This window comes from Dipodomys ordii, unplaced genomic scaffold, assembly GCF_000151885.1.
Source record: "Dipodomys ordii isolate 6190 unplaced genomic scaffold, Dord_2.0 Scaffold15, whole genome shotgun sequence".
Lineage (NCBI taxonomy): Eukaryota > Metazoa > Chordata > Mammalia > Rodentia > Heteromyidae > Dipodomys > Dipodomys ordii.
Window position 1 is genome coordinate 9,551,251 of NW_012267231.1, and position 20,166 is coordinate 9,571,416.

Consider the following 20,166-nt stretch of genomic DNA (forward strand, 5'->3'; position numbering starts at 1 on the left):
TAGAGCGCTTGCCTTGCATGCCTGAGGCCCCGGGTTCAATTCCTCAACACCACATAAGCAAAAAGAATAAAAGCTGGAAGTGACGCTGTGGCTCAAGTGGTAGAGCGCTAGCCTTGAGCTGAAGAGCTGAGGGGCAGCGCCCAGGCCCAGAGTTCAGGCCCCATGACCGGACCCAAAAAAAAAAAAGAAAGAAAAGAAAACTTATTACATGGCAACTGGTTAGCTGGATTGTGGGGGGAGGGGGAGGCCTTAGGCTCCTGTCAGCCCAAGGGAGATGGGGCGGGGCCTGATACAGAGCCCCTCCCCCCTGCATTCAGCCCTCCGACAGCGGAACCAGCCCCATCTCCCATGACTACCCCCTTGCCCTGCTCCTGGGCTTTTCATGAATTTAGCTCCCTGTCTCTTTATTTATTTTCCTTGCATCCTAAACCGAGCTGTTGGTTGACATGGAACTCGCTAGCTAGAATGTTTCTGAGGCTCCCAGCACAACCCGTGTGCTCATGGTTGGGGTTTAGCAGTGGGGGCCTGCTTTTCCCCCAGGATCAAGGTTTTATCCACAGCCGTTAATCACATGAGAGCAGATATTAAGGAGCATTAGCCCTGGCCAGCTGTCGCCCGCTGCCTGGACCATTAGAAAGATTATCCTTCAGCAGTGCCAGAGTCCAGCACTGCTGCCTGGTCCCACGATGCAGGGATTTCTCCCGGGGGCCTCCTCCCTGCCCCTCCTAGCTGAGGGGGGGTGCTCGATTTCCCTGAGAAGCAACCCCCTTGCCCTGGATCAGGAGGGTTTGTAGAGGATGGAATCACATCCACAGCCTGGGGAAAGCAGGTGCACTTCCTGGCCTATGGGCTGAAACCTCTGCCCTGCTGGGGTTGGGCATGTGGGAAGTTCTTGCAGGTGACCCCTTAAAGAGGAAGGCTCTTGGAGGCATGAGGGCCAAGGGGAAGGGAGTGAACAGGGCTTTTTCAGTAGCCAAGGATGCATGAAACCCTTTGCAAGGTGGACTTGGTAGCTCAAAGCAGCCTTATGACAAGCCCACACCTGTCATCCTAGCTACTCAGGAGGCTGAGATCTGAGGATCAAGATTCAAAGCCAGCCAGGGCAGGAAAGTCAGTGAGACTCTTATTTCCAATTAAGTCACAGAAAAAGCCCGAAGGGGCTCTGTGGCTCAAGTGGTAGAGTGCTAGCCTTGGGCAATAAAGCTCAGAGACAGTGCCTAGGTCTTAATAAGTTCAAGCCCCAGGACCATCAAAAATAAATAAATAAATAAGACATTGACTCCCTCCTACCTATGGACTCCCCACATCTACCCACGAAGCCCTTGTCATCGGCATGGCAGAAACTGTTGTCCCAGGCTGTGAAATGCCATCATGGCCTTGTGTGTAACTAGCAGGTATCCACTGCACTGTACTGTTCAACAAGCACTTCTTCCAAGCCTATGCTATGTCACACGCACGGTCATTACCCCATCCTCGCTCTCTCCCCCATAACTGATCTGTGGTTATTACACATCAAGTCCAGCAGCTTTTCAAGCAGACAACACCATCAGGTGACCATTGGTTCCATGTCCTAAAAACAAACAAATCCAAGCTGATCTCTCCTGACAAGCCCCCTTTCTCCCTTGAACCAATGAACTCCATCCTGGGTCAGCTTCGATCATAGAATCATAAACTCCTCAGGAGGCTGAGATTGGAGGAGCCACAGGCCGAAATGGATTTCTTTCTTTTTGTCTCGGTGCCTAGAAAACAGACTCAGCAGCAGCAGGACCCGCCCTCAGTGGCTTTCAGCAGTGAGTCACGAAATCGTAGGTGTCCAGGCTAGACAGGGGCATCCCTGCTGGCCCTGGGCAGGGCCCCTCCTCCATCCTGAGTATGCAAATCAAAGCCCTGCTAGTTTGCATAGAAATGAGCTAATCGCTCCCCCCCTGAGGGGAGGGGCTTCGTTCTATGAAGAAGAGCTGATAGACCCGGTACTGGTGGTACAGGCCTGTCATCCTAGCTACTCAGGAGGCTGAGAGCTAAGGAATGAAGTTCCATGCCAGCCTGGGCCAAAGAGTCCTTGAGACTCTTATCTCCAATTAAACATCAAGAGACTGGAAGTGGAGCTGTGGCTCAAGTGATAGAGTGCTAGTCTTGAGCAAAAACAAAAAGCTCAAAGACAGCGCCCAGGCCCTGAGTTCAAGCCCCAGGACTCTCACCAATAATAAAAAAGCACTGAAGAGACAGGCACGGTGTACATGGAGATTCAGAGGCATCTGTCACCTTGCCACTGGAAGTGGCTGGCGGCCTGGCAGCAATGGACACTTCCCTGGTGGGTCTCAGGTCTGTTGATGAAGTGTCTAGGACTTCCTGCTCCCCATTCCGAGGTCCTGGGGGACAGCCTGCAAACGCTCTGCACAACAGACACAACCTGGCGACAGTGCCTCCACGCTCCTAAAGCACGTAAAACTGTACAAGGGGGAACGCCATGCCGGCTGGATGGGCCCAGGGGGAAGAAGGAAGAGGCGGGGTCAGGCAGGAAGCAAATCCTAGACCTGCAGAGTTGATTGGACAAATGCAGAGGAAGAGGAATAGACAGGGCAAGGCTCCAGAGGTCTGAAGGAAAGGCTTCCTGCAGGGGCCAGAGGAGGATGGGGAAACTTCCAGATGGATCACTAGCAACCTGAGACGTAATGGCTACTTCCAGGGACACGTGGCTGCCCTGGGCTGGATTGGGAAAGGAACAAATGGGCAAAAGAGGGTGACTTTCTGAAGTCCCTGTCAGCCATGGGACTTTAAGGAGTCACCTTTATCTCTGTCCCCAAGAAAATAGTATGACAGCTCAGATGAGGATGCAGGTGTGTACATGTCTCCTTTGGCTGCTTTTGGTTTGTTTCTTTTGGTGCCAGTCCTGGGGCTTGAACTCAGGGCCTGAGTGCTGTCCCTGAGCTTCTTTGGCTCAAGGCTAGTGCTCTACCACTTTAAGCCACAGCTCCACTTCCAGCTTTTTCTGGTGGTTCATTGGAGATAAGAGTCTCATAGATGTTCCTGCCCGGGCTGGCTTTGAACTGTGATCCTCAGATCTCAGCCTCCTGAGTAGCTCGGATGACAGTCTCTCAGCAGTGCCATATTGTAGCAGCAGCTACTGTTGTCCGTGTTAACCGAAAGTTAAACACTTAAAAAGCCTCTGTTGGCTGCATCTGCTAGCCAGGGCCTGGGTATTGGAGGGAAGATCCTCATTCTCTGGTTGTATGCAGAGTCAGGAATGAAGTCCTCTCTCCATGTCATGTTCAGGAGCTAACGCTCAGCTCTGTTTCCTGTAGTGTATGGTGCTGTTTTCCTGACATGAAAGCCAGAAATGGTTACATGACAAAGGTTCTATGGGGAATGCTGGGTTAAATGGAAGAGGATTTTTTTTCCTTCTGCAGGACTTATCAGAGCCTTTCATGTGTTGACAATGTGCATTACAGAACTCCACTAGAAGACTCTTGTGATTCCACTGGTTTGGGGCTGAGCAAGCCCTGCAGCTAGTGTTCCCAAGGTGAACTTGATTTAGGCTGTCAAGGGATCCCAAACACAGATTCCTCAGTCACTTAGAGCAAGTGCCAATTCGTCAGAGGCTTATACCTCAGCTTAAAGTCCCTTTCCTCTCATGTCTTGGGCTGACAAAACAAAATGACCGCCTGTTTCACAGTCTTCCTGACCAGCACCCTCTGCAGATGAGCCCTGCCAGGGTCCCCTGCCTTCACTTAGAGAGAGGCCTTTACCTCTTGGGTTGTAGGGTTCAGCAGGTGTCCTTCCCGCCACGGGGCTAAGCATCGATTGTACAGAAGAGTGAAGAAGACAAGAGAACGAGCCGCTGAACTCAGATCTACTCAGCAAATCGGGTGACCCCAGCAAGCCCGCAGAGAGGGGCTGGGTGTGTTGGCTGAACTCAGATCTACTCAGCAAATCGGGTGACCCCAGCAAGCCCGCAGAGAGGGGCTGGGTGTGCTGGCCATGGCAAGACCTGTTGTCGCACAGTTGAAGGGAGAAGCTGGCAGGCAGCCGGCCGGTTTCTCAAGCTCACACACACTGCTGGTCCCTCGTCATGTCCCTCCTCCCCCCCCAACCCCCCCCCCCAGGGACAGTTGACTGGTTAGTAACTTGGCTCATGTTCTGCAGTTCTGCATCCACAGATTCGTCAGGCCCCCTCGCCTGGCTACAGAGGTTCTCCTAGCATTCGGCACGGAAGCCATTTCCAGCAGCTTCCAGCACCATGGCTCTGGAAGATGCACCTTTGATAGGCACTGGAGGAAAAAAAAAAATGGAGCCTGGATTGAGGCTCCTTGAGGGAGGCTCCCTATCTCTGAACATCTTCTTCAGCATGAAAGAGGAACCTTCGATGAATCTAAACTCAGCACCGTTGTTGTTTTTATTCCTTAGGCCTGAAATAGTCCTCCCCCAACCCATTCATTGCTTAAGCTATTTGAACAAAGTTGTCATGGTACCCTTGGCCAGAATTCACAGCATCCCGTTCCAAAGATCCTCTCCCAGGGGTCCTTGCTGCTTGGGGTTTGAAGGGACCAAATGAGAGTCCTCACACTCAGGGCCTGCTCCGAGCCCAGCAATTACAAACTCTCAACTACTGGCTGCCAACAGGAAGCAGAACACTGAAGCTAGCAAGGGCTGCAATGCCAGCTGAACCAAAGAAATCAATACGTGTCTGTTAAATGTAATAACTTGTTTATTTATTTTTAAGCCCTAGGACTTGTGGTTTGCACCTTCTTAAGATATCATGTTTTATGCCGGATATTGGTGGCTCCCATCTGTCATCTTGGCTACTCAGGAGGCTGAGAGCTGAGGATCATGGTTCAAAGCCAGCCCAGGCAGGAAAATCCATTGAGACTCTGTATCTCCAATGAATCACTAGGAAACCAGAAGTGGGGCTATGGCTCCAAGTGATAGAGCGCTAGCCTTGAGTAAAAGAGCTCAAGGACAACGCCCAGGCCCTGACTGAATTCAAGCACCCTGACTGACAAGAAGAAGGAGGAGGAGGAGGAGGAGGAGGAGAGGAGGAGCAAGAGAAGTGTCTCTGTGATAGAGGATACCAGTCAGCCAAGGACAAAGGGTCAAATCTGCCTTCCACAAACAGCCAGGAAGGGTGACCTTTCGAAGACTTGCACATGATGTCCTTCATGTTTGTTTCTTCCCACGGAGCAGCTGGCAAGTGTCAGGGAACACCCAGCACAGGGGGTGACTTTGGGACAGGAATCAGAGAACTGACACTGAGTTCCTGGGCCCTAAGGAGGGCCAAGTATGCAAGTTTGTGTCCATTGGACTTTTTTTCCCTGGTACCTCTTTTCTTTTTCTTTGTCGGTTGTGGGGCTTGGACTCTGGGCCTGGGCGCTGTCCCTCAGCTCTTCAGCTCAAGGCGAGCGCTCTACCACTAGAGCCACAGCGCCACTTCCGGCTTTTTCTGCTTATGTGATACTAAGGAATCGAACCCAGGGCCTCATGCATGTGAGGCAAGCACTCTACCACTGAGCCACCTTCCCAGCCCTCCCTAGTAACTTCTTTAAAAAACAGCCTCTTTGAAAGCCATAGGTACTGTTTTCATTCTTCTCTCACTTATTCTACTTCTTGGTTTACGGATTATTGTAAACCAGCCATAGGGAAAACTATGCCATGAACATCTTTAGCTGTGCTGAGCTTTTATAGGAATTTGAGAATGAGGGCTTCTGCCCTGTCTTCCTTCCTTCCCTCCTTCTTTCTTTCCTTCCTTTCTTCTTCCCCTTCCTTCTATCTTTCCTTCCTTCTTTCTTTCCTTCCTCCGTCCCTCCTCACCCTTCCTTCCTTTCATCTTTCCTTCCTTCTTCCAGTTCCTTTTTACGGTGCTCACACACACTGATCCTGGGGCTTGAACTCAGGGCCTGGACCTGTCCCTGAACTCTTTATGTTCAAGGCTAGCGCTCTACCACACAAGCCACAGCTCTACTTCCTCTTTCTTTCTCTTTCTTTTTTCCTTCTTTCTTTTCTTTCCCCTCTCTCTCTCCCTCCCTCCCTCCTTACCTCCCTCCCTCCCTCCTTCCTTCCCCCCTCCCTTCCTCCCTCCTTCCTTCCTTCCTTCCTTCCTTCCTTCCTCCTTCTTTCCTTCCTTCCTTCCTTCCCTCCCCCTCCTTCCTTTCCTTCCTCACTCCTTCCTTCCTTCCTTCCTTCCTTCCTTCCTTCCTTCCTTCCTATCTCTCTTCCCCTCTCTCTTTCTCTTTTGGTTGGAGGTGAAATCCAGGACTCCCAGCATGCTCTGCCTGTGTTCTACCACTGAGCACCACGTCCATCCTCTGTGTGAGACTTCATCATGGGGCAGCTGGGGTAAGGTCACCCTGGAAGGGAAAAGCTTGTGCTTGCAAGCTCAGAATGTCCCCACCTGGCCTGCTTCTCCCTTTCCACTGTGTGATTCCCTGTGCCCAGGTTGTATGAGGGGCAGGGGGTTGCCTCCCCCAGCCACCAGCCCAGCCTGCTCCTCTTCAGTTCATCAGCAGGAACTGTGTGGGCCGGCTCTGTCACACATGTGGCCATGTGGCTATAGGTTCCGCCCGCCAGTCTCCTTCCTCCCCCATTGGTGAATGCTAATTTACACCAGATGGTGGGCGTGGCAGGTGCTAAAAATACAGCTGACTCTCACACAGGCCGGGAGAGAAGATTGAGGATCCCGTCCCCACCCCACACAGCCCTCTGAGGATGGGTCTTCCCTATTCGTGGAAGAAGAGCCACATTTAAATCGTTGGGAAGGAATGAAAGCCGGTTATCTTTTCCTGATGGCCTTTTCAGGTCCTGGGGAGGGGACATCGGAGATTTGCAAACAACTGGTCTGACATCTGCCCGCCTGTGGTTGAAGCGGAGGCCGCAGCCTGGCCAGCCCCAGAGGGACAAGCCTCTGTGTGTAGTCCAGGTGCAGAGCTTCCCACGGTGTCTGCCTGGCTCACCCTGTTTTCTCCCTCCGACCCCATCATGGTGGTGCTGCCTAGAGCATCTGTGCCCGTGGGCAGTGTCCTGAGAAGCCCTTGGAGTTCAGCAAGAGGCATCCAGAGGCCTCCTGCATCCCTGGCCACCGTCTCCAGAGCTGGTAGACAGCCATCCGGAGGAATCACATCTCAATATTCAAATCAGCATGATTGGGAGGGTGTGGCCAAGGCCTGGGCCCCACCCAGAACCTCCATGAGGATTCCCCAGGGTCATTCTTTCTGGGAGGGGCATCTGGCTGTGTCCTTGCCGCCACCAGACTCCATCGGCTGAGGACAAGACCCACACCAACATTGTCCTCCATCCCTCAAAGTCTCCGACAGCGTTGCTACTAACATCCGGCCAGAACAAACCCTGATCATCTCCATCAGGGCGGTTCAAGCAAATCCCAGCAGGGTGGACTCCGGCTGGAGGCCCTGCAGGACTGCACCCCATCCAGGCGTGCTGGGGGCCCCTCCAAGGTGGGAGCCACTGACACATACTAGGACTTCCGCACGGTGGTGAGCACACACAGCTGGGTGGAAGATGGGAGCCTGCTGGTACAGAGCTCCAGGAACGGCTTGAGCCAAAGCCTCGCATCCTCCCGTCCTTCCGTCCAGCTGACCACAGGTGCCCACACGGCTCACTCACCTTCTGCGACCCCGATGTGGAGCTCTTGAGTGAACCCCGCTTGAAGGAGCTGCTCATCTTCTTCAGGGAGCCCATGAACAGGGCCTCCTGCCTCACCCCTGCGGTGGGGTCGGCTGCTGCATGAGGGACTCGGCCCTGCCCTGGGATGGGCTGAGGGACCCACACAGCTGCCCTCCCCGCCCGTGTGGGCTGTGACTGGGGCCGCCCAGGAGGAACGCAGACTGGTTCCTGTGTCCCTCGTGAGGTTCTTGTGGGTCTCCCGTGTCCTGCTGCTCCGGGGTGCGCTCGCTTCTAAAACATCTGTAATCTGGGTTTAATCTCTCCCTCCCCCTCCAGTGTTTCAGGGGCAGATTTAGCAAATGGCGATTGAATGGAAATCTACTTTGGAAAAGTGGTGGCAGTAAAAGGTGGCCAAATGGGGAGGATTTGGGTGTCTAGAAAGGCCCCATCCATTGCTGAAGAGAGAGTCACCCACTGGGGGGGCCGAGCCCCGCCCCTCCCAGAAGGCAAGGACCAGCCTGCGACAAAGGATGCTTTCTCACCCTTCCAACCAGAAAGAAGCTGTGTGACTGTGTGTGGCATGGCGGAGGGCTCTTCCCACTGGGGCCTGGACTTCAATTTCCCTCCCTCCTTCCTTCCTTCCTTCCTTCCTTCCTTCCTTCCCCCCTCCTTCCTTTCCTTCCTCACTCCTTCCTTCCTTCCCCCCTCCTTCCTTCCTTTCTTTTCCTTTCTTTTCTTTCCTTCCCTCCTTCCTTCCTTCCTTCTTTCCTTCCTTCCTTCTTTCTTTCCTTCCTTCCTTCCTTCCCTCCCCCTCCTTCCTTTCCTTCCTCACTCCTTCCTTCCTTCCATCTCTCCCTCCTTCCTTCCTTCCTTCCTCCCTCCCTTCCTCCCTCCCCTTCCTCCTTTCTTCCTTCCTTCCTCCCTCCCCTTCCTCCTTTCTTCCTTCCTCCCTCCCTTCCTTCCTTTCTCTCTTCCTCTCCCCTCCCCTTCCTCCTTTCTTCCTTCTTTCCCCCTTCCTCCCTCCCTCCTACCATTCCTCCTTCCCTTCTTTCTCTTCCTCTTTCTCTTTCTCTTCCTCTTCCCTCCCTCTTTCCTTCCCTCCCTCCCTCTCTGTCTCTATCTGTCTGTCTCTCTCTCTCTCTCTCTCTCAGCAGTAATAGAGTTAACTCCAGATCTTGTACTTGGTAGGCAGGCACTCCATTGCTTGGACTGCACTGCAGGACCTTTTTTGTATTCATCATTGTTTTCAGAGAGAACCTTGTGCTTCTTTTCCCCAGCTGGCTTGGGAACTCTATTCTACTTACATTACCAGTGTAGCTGGGATTACAGCTGTGAGCCATGCACCTGGTCTGTTGCTCTGTTATCTCTTATTCCAGAAGAGCCTGCCCTCACCCTCTGAAGTCATAGATCTCTACCTAGCTATGGGGGGGGGCAGGTCAGCAGCATGCACACACCTCCCCTCCCCTGCTGCCTGAGGCCCAGCCCTCTGCGCACCCTCCTTGATGTTCCTTTGGGCTTAAGTATTGCCTAAACGGGCAGAGGCTGGGAAAGCGCCCGCCATGCGCTCTCATAGACATAGATAAAATCTCAACGGACAGACAAGCGGAAAATAAAATATAAACTGTCAGGCCCACGCCACCCCACAAGCCTGTATCCTCCATCTTTACAACTGTCTTTTTGAGTCATCTCTCTGGCTATGGAGGTTCGGAAGGTAGAGACATGACTTCTGCCTTTTGGACCATAGCTTAGAAGCTTAGGGAGTCCCATCTCCCCAGGACATTCCCCCCAGATCCCCCATCGATGGCAACTCTCCTCCCCTCCCTCCACCCTTCCATCTCTCTCTTTCTCTTGGTTCAGGTACCGTTGCTTAAACCCAGGGTCATACAGTCTCAGGAGGCTTTCTTTCCTTGCTCATGGCTGGTGCTCTGCCGCTTGAGCCACACCTCCAGCCCCACATTTTGCTGGTTCGTTGGAAGCCTGGACTGGCTTCTCCAGTTGGTGAGTTGGAAAAATAATAATTATTAGAAACTATGAGTCTAGTCTTGGACCTACACAACTCCTCCCCTGGCTCCAAGGGGCTGTACCTGTATACAATCCACCCGCCCTGCTCCTTGGGCATGGCATGGCTTCCCATCTTCAGCGGGATCTAGATACTGGTCAGTTACATGGGCATCCTGTCGCCATGTTAACGGCGCCTTCCTCCAGGGAGCTTCTGGGTCTGTCGAACTTCTTGCGGCTTGGTTTTCTTATTTAATTTCACATCATAGTAAACACATGGAGACATTCCCAACATGTCTTATGGAACTAGCATGGTTCTAACGCCCAAACCACACCCGAGGAGATGGAACACTCGAAGAACAAACAGGGTAAGGAATTGAATGAGCAGGGCTCCCAAATCACCCCCCCACCCCGTCACATGATGGGCATGACTCCACCTTATTCTCAGGAAAGCAACGGTGACTCAATGCTAGAAAATCCATTCACACAGTTAAGCATATTAACAGATTAACAAAGTAAACCCTATGATCATTGAGAAAACCATATGGTCCCTCTCCCCACAGGGCCAATAAAGAAGTGAGTAAACAAATAAATAAAAGATAGCAGAAGACAAAAGACTGCAACAAAACCCCCACCTTTGGCAACACATAGCAACCGGGCCTTATTAAAACAGAAACTCTTAGCAACCTAAGAATACAAGGAAATTCATGGAACTTGATAACAGATTTGTATTCAAAATATGATTATCATGCTAACTGGTGAAATATCAGAACCATTCTAATAAATGATAAGAATTGACCCAAGACACCTGCTGTTCCTATATTTATTCAGTGTTTTATTTTTTATGGAGGTTCTTACCAATGCAAGACAAGAAAAAGGAGTAAATATATTTATTTATTTTTGCTAGTCATGGAGCTCGAACTTTGGGCCTGGCCGCTGTCCCTGGTCCCCTTTTGCTCAAGGCAAGCACTCTACCACTTTGAGCCACAGTGCCACTTCTGGTTTTCTGATGGTTCCTTGGAGATGAGAATCTCACTGACTTTCCTTCTAGGGCTGGCTTCAAACCATGAACCTCAGAGCTCAGCCTCCTGAGTAGCTAGAATTATAGGCATGAGTCACCAGCACCTGGCTGAAAGGGAATTTTATAAAACCATGTCTGGCCATTTAAAAAAAAAAAAGACAAGAAAACCAGCAATTTGTCAAGAAGAATGAAAAATCTGCCTGGAGAAAATAATAATAATATGGTTTTTCTGAAGGGCATAAAAGAAAACCTTGATAAAAATGTATGCTCTCATTCATTGCTGGAACACTTGTAGAAATTAAATCTAGAAATGCTTATTAAAATAAGGTTACACGTACTTGACTAGTGACCTTCCTCCAGAGAAATTAAGATTAACATATAAAAATATCTATTCAAGGGTATAAAATAGAGCTGCCTGTAAGGACAACAAAATAAAATACTAGAAATAAAGCCAATGTCCTTCAAAGAAGGAAATTGTTGAATAATCATGGTATACATACACATGGAACAATACACACCATGGGTATTGTATATTTTAAAAAGTTGCCTCAATACCAACCTTGGAAGAATTTCCATATGAAGAATTCCTATGGAACTAGAAATGCAGCATTAAAGCTAGTCACCAGTGGCTCACATCTATAATCCTAACTACTCAGGAGGCTGAGATCTGAGGGTAAAGGTTCGAAACCAGCCCGGGCAGGAAAGTCTCCACTAGAAAACCAGAAGTGGTGCTGTGGTTCAAGGTGGTGGAGAGCTAGCCTTGAGCAAAAGAGTTCAGGGACAGCACCCAGGCCCTGAGTTCAAGCCCTATGACCGACAAAAAAAAAAAACAAAACAAAAAAAAACCCCTCTTTTCCTTGTTTGTCAGGATGATTTGCAATTACCTTGGTCCCATATTTTCCTGCCAAATTTCAAATGCCCCTGAATCCTGAACTTTCTAGGGTCCAAAGGTGCATATCTGCTTTTGTGTTACAAGCTTCCCCCTGAAGGAAGTCACGAGGGTTTTAGTTCTGCCAAAGCGACTGCTTTCCTAATGGCCTGTGTGTGTTTCTGTTTGTGCTGTCCAGGATTCTGTTGATCTCTTTGTCCTTCAGGGGATAATGTCATCATCGTCCATTTGCTGTCAGCGGAGTGAGGGTTTGACAGAGGTTAATACATCTTTTCAATCTGGAAGTCCGTAATAGATGAAAAAGATTAGTATCTGAGCGAGATGAGGAGTCAAAGGAGACAGAGAAAGCTCAGGGGGGAAAATGACTACATTCAAAAATGTGTTTTGGTTATTTAATTTGGGGGTGAGGGGGTGGGGTCTGGTCATAGGGCCTGAACTCTCGGCCTGGGGGCTGTCCCTCAGCTCTTCAGCTCAAGGCTAGCACTCTACCACTTGAGCCACAGCGACACTTCTGGCTTTTTTTTTCTGCTTATGAGGTGCTGAGGAATCGAACCCAGGGCCTCATGCATGCAAGGCAAGCGCTCTACCACTGAGCCACCTTCCCAGCCCTGGTTTTTTAATTTTTTTGACTGTCATGGAGCTTGAACTTGGGGCCAGGGTGCTATCCCTGAGCTCTTTTGCTCAAGGCTGAGTGCTCTACCATTTTTAGCCACAGCCCCACTTCTCGTTTTCTGGTGGCTAGTTGGAGATAAGAGTCTCAGAGATTTTCCTACCTGGGCTGGCTTTGAACTGGGATCCTCAGATATCAGCCTCCTGGGTAGCTAGGATGACAGGAGTGAACTACCAGCACCCATCTGTTTCAGTTTTTAATAAGATATACCATCATTCATGTAAGTGTGTGAATGAATTGCGAGACATGAACAAGGCTGGTCACAAAAGCAATGGTTTGTTATCCTAGGGCGTTGAGATTTTAGGAGTTATATTCTTTTTATTCAAAATTCTCTAGAACAAGCCAGGAACTAGTGGCTCATTTCTGTAATCCTTAGCTACTCGCAAGGCTGAGATCTGAAGACTGAAGTTCAAAGCCAACCCCTGGGAAAGAAAGTCCATGAGATTCTTAACTCCAATTAACCTACCCTTCCCCCCCAAAAAAAGCTGAAAATGAAACAGTGGCTCAGGTGGTTAAGAGCTTGCTTGTACACAAACAACAGGTCATCTGTATTCTGAATCACAAGACAGTGATTTGCTAAGAGCTAGACCGGAAAGAGATAGACAGAACAAGACTGGAGCTGTCTAGAGGTGCATGGCGTTCCCAAGGTTGCAGGGCCCACGTTAGAACCAAACAGGCTTCCAGAATGGAAGCATGAACGCCAGGTTCAGGGCTTGCGGCTGAGTTCTTGGCTGTCCAGGGCACGTTTCCAACCCATGGCAGCATTCGCACAAAGAGAAATATTGTGGTAAGAGCATATGATGTATGGAGTGGGTTTCAAATTAGTGCTGAAGGGGTGAGGTGAAGGGAGCGAAAGATGGGGCTCACCCCCCATTGGATGGATGTCTGGGATGGAGTATGCGGATGAATTGGGCAAGAGGAAGCCACGATTGTGAGAACGTTCTTCATTATCCATCCCGATCGTGATATTCAAATTAAGCTTTACGCTTTTGGTCTACCACCATACGGTGCAGAAGGATGTTCATAATCTGGCAATCACATAAATGGAAGATGCAGTCCAGCCTAGCGGCTCTCAGAGGGGTTCAAATTGCCAGGTTTATATCGTCCGTCTTAGAAATTACTGACTCAGTTTCATGATGAAAAGCAAGCTCTGAGCTGGGCCCTGGTGGCTCACGCCTGTCATCCTAGCTACTCGGGAGGCTGAAATCTGAGGATCATGGTTCAAAGCCAGCCCGGGCAGGAAAGTCTGTGAGACTCTTCTCTCTAAGAAACCATCAAAAAGCCAGACATGGAGCTGTGGCTCAAGCAGTAGAGCACTACCATTGAGCAAAAAAGTTCAGGGACAGTGCCCAGGCCCTGAGTTTAAGCCTCAGGATTGGCACATGCATGTATGCATGCGCGCACGCGCGCACACACACACACACACACACACACACACACACACAGAAGCCAGGGCCCAAGAGAACATGGCAGCAGAGTGTCTGAGGGAAGGAAGGAGCAGGCTGCTCTAAAAGTGGGTGGCCTGGAACCTTCTACCAAGACAGAGACCACGGAAGCGCCTATCATTAAATGTGCCGTTGTAAATCTCTCCCACCCCAAACAGTGGCGAGAATTAACTTCCCGCTCTAAGCCCCAATGTTATTACTCTGGCTGTGCCCCCTAGACTTAAGCCCTCCTACACTTTGGAGCATCCTAAATCAGGATTAAAGACAAACCCGTGGGGCCTGGCCAGCCCTGAGCCCCTACACAGAAACCAGGGACACCTGTATGGGGACGGGGGAGGGGGGCAGAGGTCACCCTGCAGCACATTTGGGCTGCACATGGGGGCGGTGGCCCCTCATCCACCCGGCTATGCCCACTGTCCACCTACCCTGTTGCACATGACTAAAGAAGGTGGCTCAATTGAAGAATCCGTGTGTGCTAGGCTGGGGGGGAGAGAGGACTAGCCACACACAGCAAGCCGCCATTAGTGGCTCACGCCTGTCATCCTAGCTACTCGGGAGGCTGAGATCTGAGGATCACGGTTCAAAGCCAGCCCAGGCAGAAAAGTCCAGAAGACTCTGATCTCCCATGCACCACGCAGAAGCTGGAAGTAGAGGTATGGTTCGAGAAGCAGAGCGCCAGTCTTGAGTGAGAAAAACTCAAGGACAGCGCCTAGGCCCTGAGTTCAAGCTCAGCACTGTCAGTATCTAAATACATACATACAAACATATAGAGATAGGTATGTATGTACACATAGAACACGAAAGGAAAGTTCTGAAAGTTGTCAAATGAAAGCAAGCTAGTTGAGACCACAGCACTGGGAAAACAGCACAGGAGTAAAACATGGTATAGATACAGCAATTTATAGAGATCAAAATATAAATATAGATAAGTAGCTATAGATAGATATCTAGATACACAAATATATCTCTGTATAAATATATTTATATACAAATATCTATAAATATACCTATAGATATGTATAAATATATAGAATTGTCTATATAAATAGAGGTAGATATAAACATAGAGAGATGTATAAATAGAGAGAGAGAGAGATAGTATCTAGTTATCTAGGTCACCTTGCTCCAGCACTTCCTGTTGTCTGTGGAATGTGGTTAAGGTAAATCCCTCCACCCCTATTCACACCCCTGAGGGGGGTGGACCGGAAGTCCTGCTGGCCATGGGCAGTAGCCCATCCCCATCAGGTCTGCCACACACCCCGCTTTCACAGCGGGACTCGGAGCAGGTGGGGGAGGAGAAGCATCAGCAAAGAGGACTCCCCCCCCCACACACCCTTCCCCCCCCACCTGCCAGCCACACCAGGACCCCTCACGCCAGGAAACTGAGACCTTGGCCCCTCCCAGGAGACAGAGATAAGGAAGAATCCAGCCCTGGACACCTGCTCCTCCATCACCCTCCACCATACCCCCCCACCGCCACCTCTCCTCACTTAGCCCTAGAAGAACACCCCAGGAAGAGACTTCATCCCCTCCCCCCACCCCACCCTGTGTTCCCCCAAATCACACCTGCAGGGCCCCTTGAGTGATTCACTCACCCGAGAAAAACCAAGCAGACCAAAGAAAAACACACAGCAGAGACTGAAAACAAGACTTTGTGTTCTGACCACAACCCCCACACAACCCACAAACGGGGGTCACACCTGCCTGGCTAAGCCCAAACAGGTGCTTAAAAAAAAGTAAAACCCTTCAATAAAACCTGGAGTTTCTATCTTGCCCATGTAATTGTAACCCCTCTGTACAGTATGTTCACAAAAAAAAAAAATTAAATAAAATTGAAAAAAAAACTGGAGTTTCTAGGCCTCTATAGAAATTCCATCCATCAGATGAAGAACGAGGGAGGAACAAGGAACAAATGTGGCTGGCACCTGTAATCTTAGCTACTCTGGAGGCTGAGATCTAAGGATTGAGGCTCAAAGCCAGCCGGGACAGGAAAATCCGTGAGACTCTTATCCCTGATTAATCACAAAAAAAAAAAAAAAGTCGGAAGTGGAACTGTGGCTCAAGTGGTAGAGTGCTAGCCTTGAGCAAAAGAAGTTCAAGGACAGTGTCCAAGCCCAGAGTTTAAGCCCCAAGATTAGGAGAAGAAAAGAATAAGAAAAACAAAACAAAACAACAAAACAAATAGCCAGGTACCAGTGGCTCATGCCTGTAATCCTAGCTACTCAAGAAGCTGAGATCCAGAGGCTCACAGTTCAAGCCAGCCTAGATGGAAACATACCTGTGATTCCTTTTCTAATGGATCTAGCAAAAAGAAAGGTTGGGGGCATGGTTCAAGTGGTAGAGCACCAGGTAAACAAGCATATGGCACTGAGTTTAAAAGCCAGTACTAGAAAAAAAAAGAAAGTGGTATATTCATATAATGGAATATTGTTTGGGTTTTACAAGAAATCACCCCCTGACACGTGTTAAAACAGGGATACACTTGAAAGACCATGATGAGCGCTACGCTTCTTCCACAAAAGGACAAATATTGTTATGATCCCATTGGCATGAGCTTCCTGGGAGACCCAAATTCACTGAAATGGAAAGTAGATGGAAGTGTCCTGGGACTGGGGGAGGGAAGGGGGAGGAAGGGAAAAGTAGGGAATGGGAGAAAACGAGTATTTCTTGGGGATAGAGTTTCGGATATGCAAGACGAAAAAGATTTCTGGAGACCAGCTGCCTACTCAGAAATGGTTAAGATGATCATTTTTATGTCATGCATATTTTGACACAATTAAAGTTTTTTTTTTAATCGCTGGAGAGGAGCCACAGAAAATGAGTGGCTCACACGTTGCTGAGGAACTCTAAAGTGGCACACCCACTTTGGAAAAACAATTCGACAGTTTCTTAGAAAACTCAACACGCCACTACCATCTGACCCAGCAATTGTACTCTTGGGCACGGATCCCGGGGAAATGGAAACTTCTGTTCACACGAAATCCTGTACATATGAGTATTCTCAACAGCTTTATTTGTAATCGATCGAATGGAAACAACCCAGATTCTTTCTTTTTTTTTTTTTTTCAATGAGTAAATGGTTTAAACAAATTCTGGTGCATCTAAATCCTGTGATAGAACTCAGCAATACAGAGAATAAGACAGGGCTGGGAAAGTGGCTCAGTGGTAGAGTGCTTGCCTTGCATGTATGAGCCCCTGGGTTCAATTCCTGAGCACCACATAAACAGAAAAAGCCAGAAGTGGCGCTGTGGCTCAAGTGGTAGTGCTTGCCTTGAGCTGAAGAGCTGAGGGACAACGCCCAGGCCCAGAGTTCAGGCCCCACAACCCGAAAGAAAGAAAGAAAGAAGGAAGGAAGGAAGGAAGGAAGGAAGGAAGGAAGGAAGGAAGGAAGGAAGGAAAAAAAGAAAGGAAGGAAGGAAGGAGGGAGGGAGGGAAGGAGGGAAGGAAGGAGGGAAGGAGGGAAGGAAGGAAACACCAGGTGCTGGTGGCTCATGCTAGTACTCCTAGCTACTCAGGAAGCTGAGAATCAGAGGATCGGAGATAGAGGCTAGCCCTTGCAGAAAAGGCCACTAGACTCCATTCCCAAAATAATCAGCTGAAAAAGCAGGTCCGGAGGCATAAGAGAAGGAAGAAAAAAAACCCAGCCTGAGCCACCAGTGCTATTCACCATTATTTGAAAGCTGTCTTCATCGGTTTTGTGTTGCTGTAACAAAAACACTCAAGCCTTGGTACTTTATAAAGAAGAGAGGTTTGTTTCACTCAGATCTGAAGGTTCAGGAGCCTGGCACTGGCTTTCGCTAGGTTCTGAAGACTGCAAGGCCACAATGGCTTCATAATTCTTGCAACCAATCCAGAACCAGGGGACAAGATTCACTCCCACGAGCCAGCACTGTTCCACCCAGGAGGGCAGATCTCTCAGGACCCAATCCACTCCAATGGGGTTCCATCCCCATTGGATCTACCCGCCTCTGCCCCGAGATCTGAGCATCTGCCTGCAGGACAAAGCACAGCAGTGAATTCAGGCCCCACACATTTACTCCCTCGAGCTTCTGTGGGTCCCAGCTCAGAGAACACAAGGCTCACGGTCATGCTTGACCCTGCTCGGGCATCCACTCATCTGGAGTTCTGTGGTCGCTTAACCAAGCCTATTCGGTGGTGGGCAAATCCGGTTAGCCAAGTGCTGTCCCATTTCAGGGCTGTGGGGGTGAGACTCACATCTTGGTAGATGTAATTGACCGAAGGACTTGGCTTCTTGAGACCATACTTAGTCCCTGCCACGTGGCAGTTTTGTACCTTCTAGGCCAGGCCTCTCTGAGGCTTGCTGTCTTTTTCTTTTCCCTTTATCTCTTGAGTTTGTGGCTCACACTCAGAGCCTAGCATGTGCCAAACAAGCACTCTACCCCTCCAATCACTCCTGGACCTGTTATTTTCTACGTTGTCCTTTGGGTGTTTGTTTTTGGTTTGGGGGTTTGTTTGTTTGCTTAATGCCAGTACGCGGGGGCCTCTCCTTCTTACCTTACCACTTGAGCCATGTTTCCCCACCCTGCCTTTTGATCGTTCATTGGCGATAAGAGTCTGAAGGACTTTCCTGCCCCCCGGCTGGCTTCAAACCATGATCCTCAGACCTCAGCCTCTTCAGTAGCTAAGATACCAGGCGTGAGCCACCAGCACCTGACTCTGCACTTGATTTTTGAGATCAGAGTCTCCTTCCTTAACATTTGGCTCAGACTGGCGTCCAACACCAGCTGTAGGGTGACCACCTGGATCCCACAGGACAAGCCTGCTCTGCTTTAGTGTGGACACCCCAGCCCCCTGGTGGCCAACAGGGGACACTGCAGCTCACTTCCCGCAGCAGCCCGAGACCTCAGAAAGAGCGGCTACCTCTATGTATCACTACATGCAGACCTATAATAAACTACATCAGGCCCAGCATTAGTCACCAATAATAACGTGTGGTACAAGTAAAATGACTGCAACCATATGTATTAGTGGTGCATTGAACATTTTGAATTGCTTCTTTCTGGCACTTGAATCTGTATGTTTGTCTCCTGGTTCATAGGGATGACAGAGACAGAAGAAATAAAACTGGGCATAAAGGTAGACAGCTCTATGGATCATTTACTGTGTTCTTAGCTGCTAACGCTAGATATGACTTCAGAAGAATAGAATGAGTGGGAATAGTGATGAAGAAGAGAATACAATTTTCATGATGGAATTAAGTATTGGGATATTTTGTAAGTAGCCAGGCTCCCGTGGTTCACACCTATAATCCTAGCTTCACAGGAGGCTGAGATTCAGAGGATCCAGGTACCAAGCCAGCACAAGGAGAAAAGTCCATGAAACTCCTTCTCTAAACTAGCCAGCAAAAGTCAGAATTGGATGCATGGTTGATGTGGTTGAGCACCACAGTTGAGCAAGCAAAGCTTAGCAAGCCAAATAAGGGAAAAGAAATTGTAATGTTTTCTGCACCAGTGAATTTTTATCATTTATGACCAGATACAACATTTGATCATAATATGTACAATTCATCATTAATTTCCATAGCTAAGTAAGTTAAGAAGCTATAAACATTAGAATCACACAATCAAAAGGCAAAGACACAGAGAACATCTTGACAGCAGAAAATGAAAATGGTGACTCACATCTCCTTATCCTAGCTACTCAGGAGGCTGAGCTCTGAGAATTGTGGTTCAAAGCCAGCCTGAGCAGAAAAAAAATACACGACATTATTACCTTCAATTAATCACCAAAAAGCTAGTATGTCTGGGTGGCTCCAGTAGTAGAAGGCTAGCCATGAATGAAAAAGACCAGGAACAAACATTGAATTCAGCACATTGAGTATCTGCACACACCAAAAGGATTTTAGTAATAAATCAAGTTTCTACTGTCTCTGTGAAAACCAAGTTTTCTCCCAACTGTAGTGAATTAAAAATATACAAACAGCTGTTTTGATTCAAGAAAGCAACCTTTCTTATCATTTGAGCACAAATCCGTGAAAGATTGTGTATCGGCCTAATTGGTAATTCTGTTGAAATGAAGGCAAGCAAAATAAGTTTTACAGAATAAATAACAAGTTCATGAATTATGACTTCATTATTCATGCCAACAACACCGACTCCTCAACAGCACATTCAGACATGCACAATAATTAAAGCCAGCTATCTATGACAACTTGCCAAGTCTTCGTCAACTAAAAACTATAATTTGACGCACATTTGTGTGTGATCTTTACAAAGTTAGACACATGGTCCAGGGGTCCTGGCTCCTGTTGCTTTAAGAAAAATGCCTGGTGGGTTGGGGAAAGCTCAGTGGTGCACGCGCGTGCGCACGTGTGAGCAAACACACACACACACACACACACACACACACACACACACACACACACACACAGGCCAGCTGCAGAGACAATCCACAATTCACTGGATTCTATTGGCTTGGCCCTAAATGGCACCCCCTTGTGGCAACTCATTGCAACAACATTACCTTCCCGTGGCAAGGTGATGAAGTATTCCTGGGCTTCCTTCCTTCCTTC

General features: G+C 49.1%; 1 protein-coding gene across 2 annotated transcripts in view; it reads right to left on the bottom strand.

The window, feature by feature from the left end:
• The window catches only part of Trpm1 (transient receptor potential cation channel, subfamily M, member 1), a 99,534-nt gene that overhangs the window by 66,039 nt on the left and 13,329 nt on the right, over positions 1 to 20,166 (bottom strand). For both annotated transcript variants that reach the window (XR_001174879.1, XM_013011958.1), the window contains exon 2: positions 7,612 to 7,751. Coding sequence is in view for 1 of the 2 variants with exons in the window: in XM_013011958.1 (XP_012867412.1) it covers positions 7,612 to 7,686 (75 nt within the window). In the remaining variant the exon portion in view is untranslated. The remainder of the gene's footprint in view (positions 1 to 7,611; positions 7,752 to 20,166) is intronic.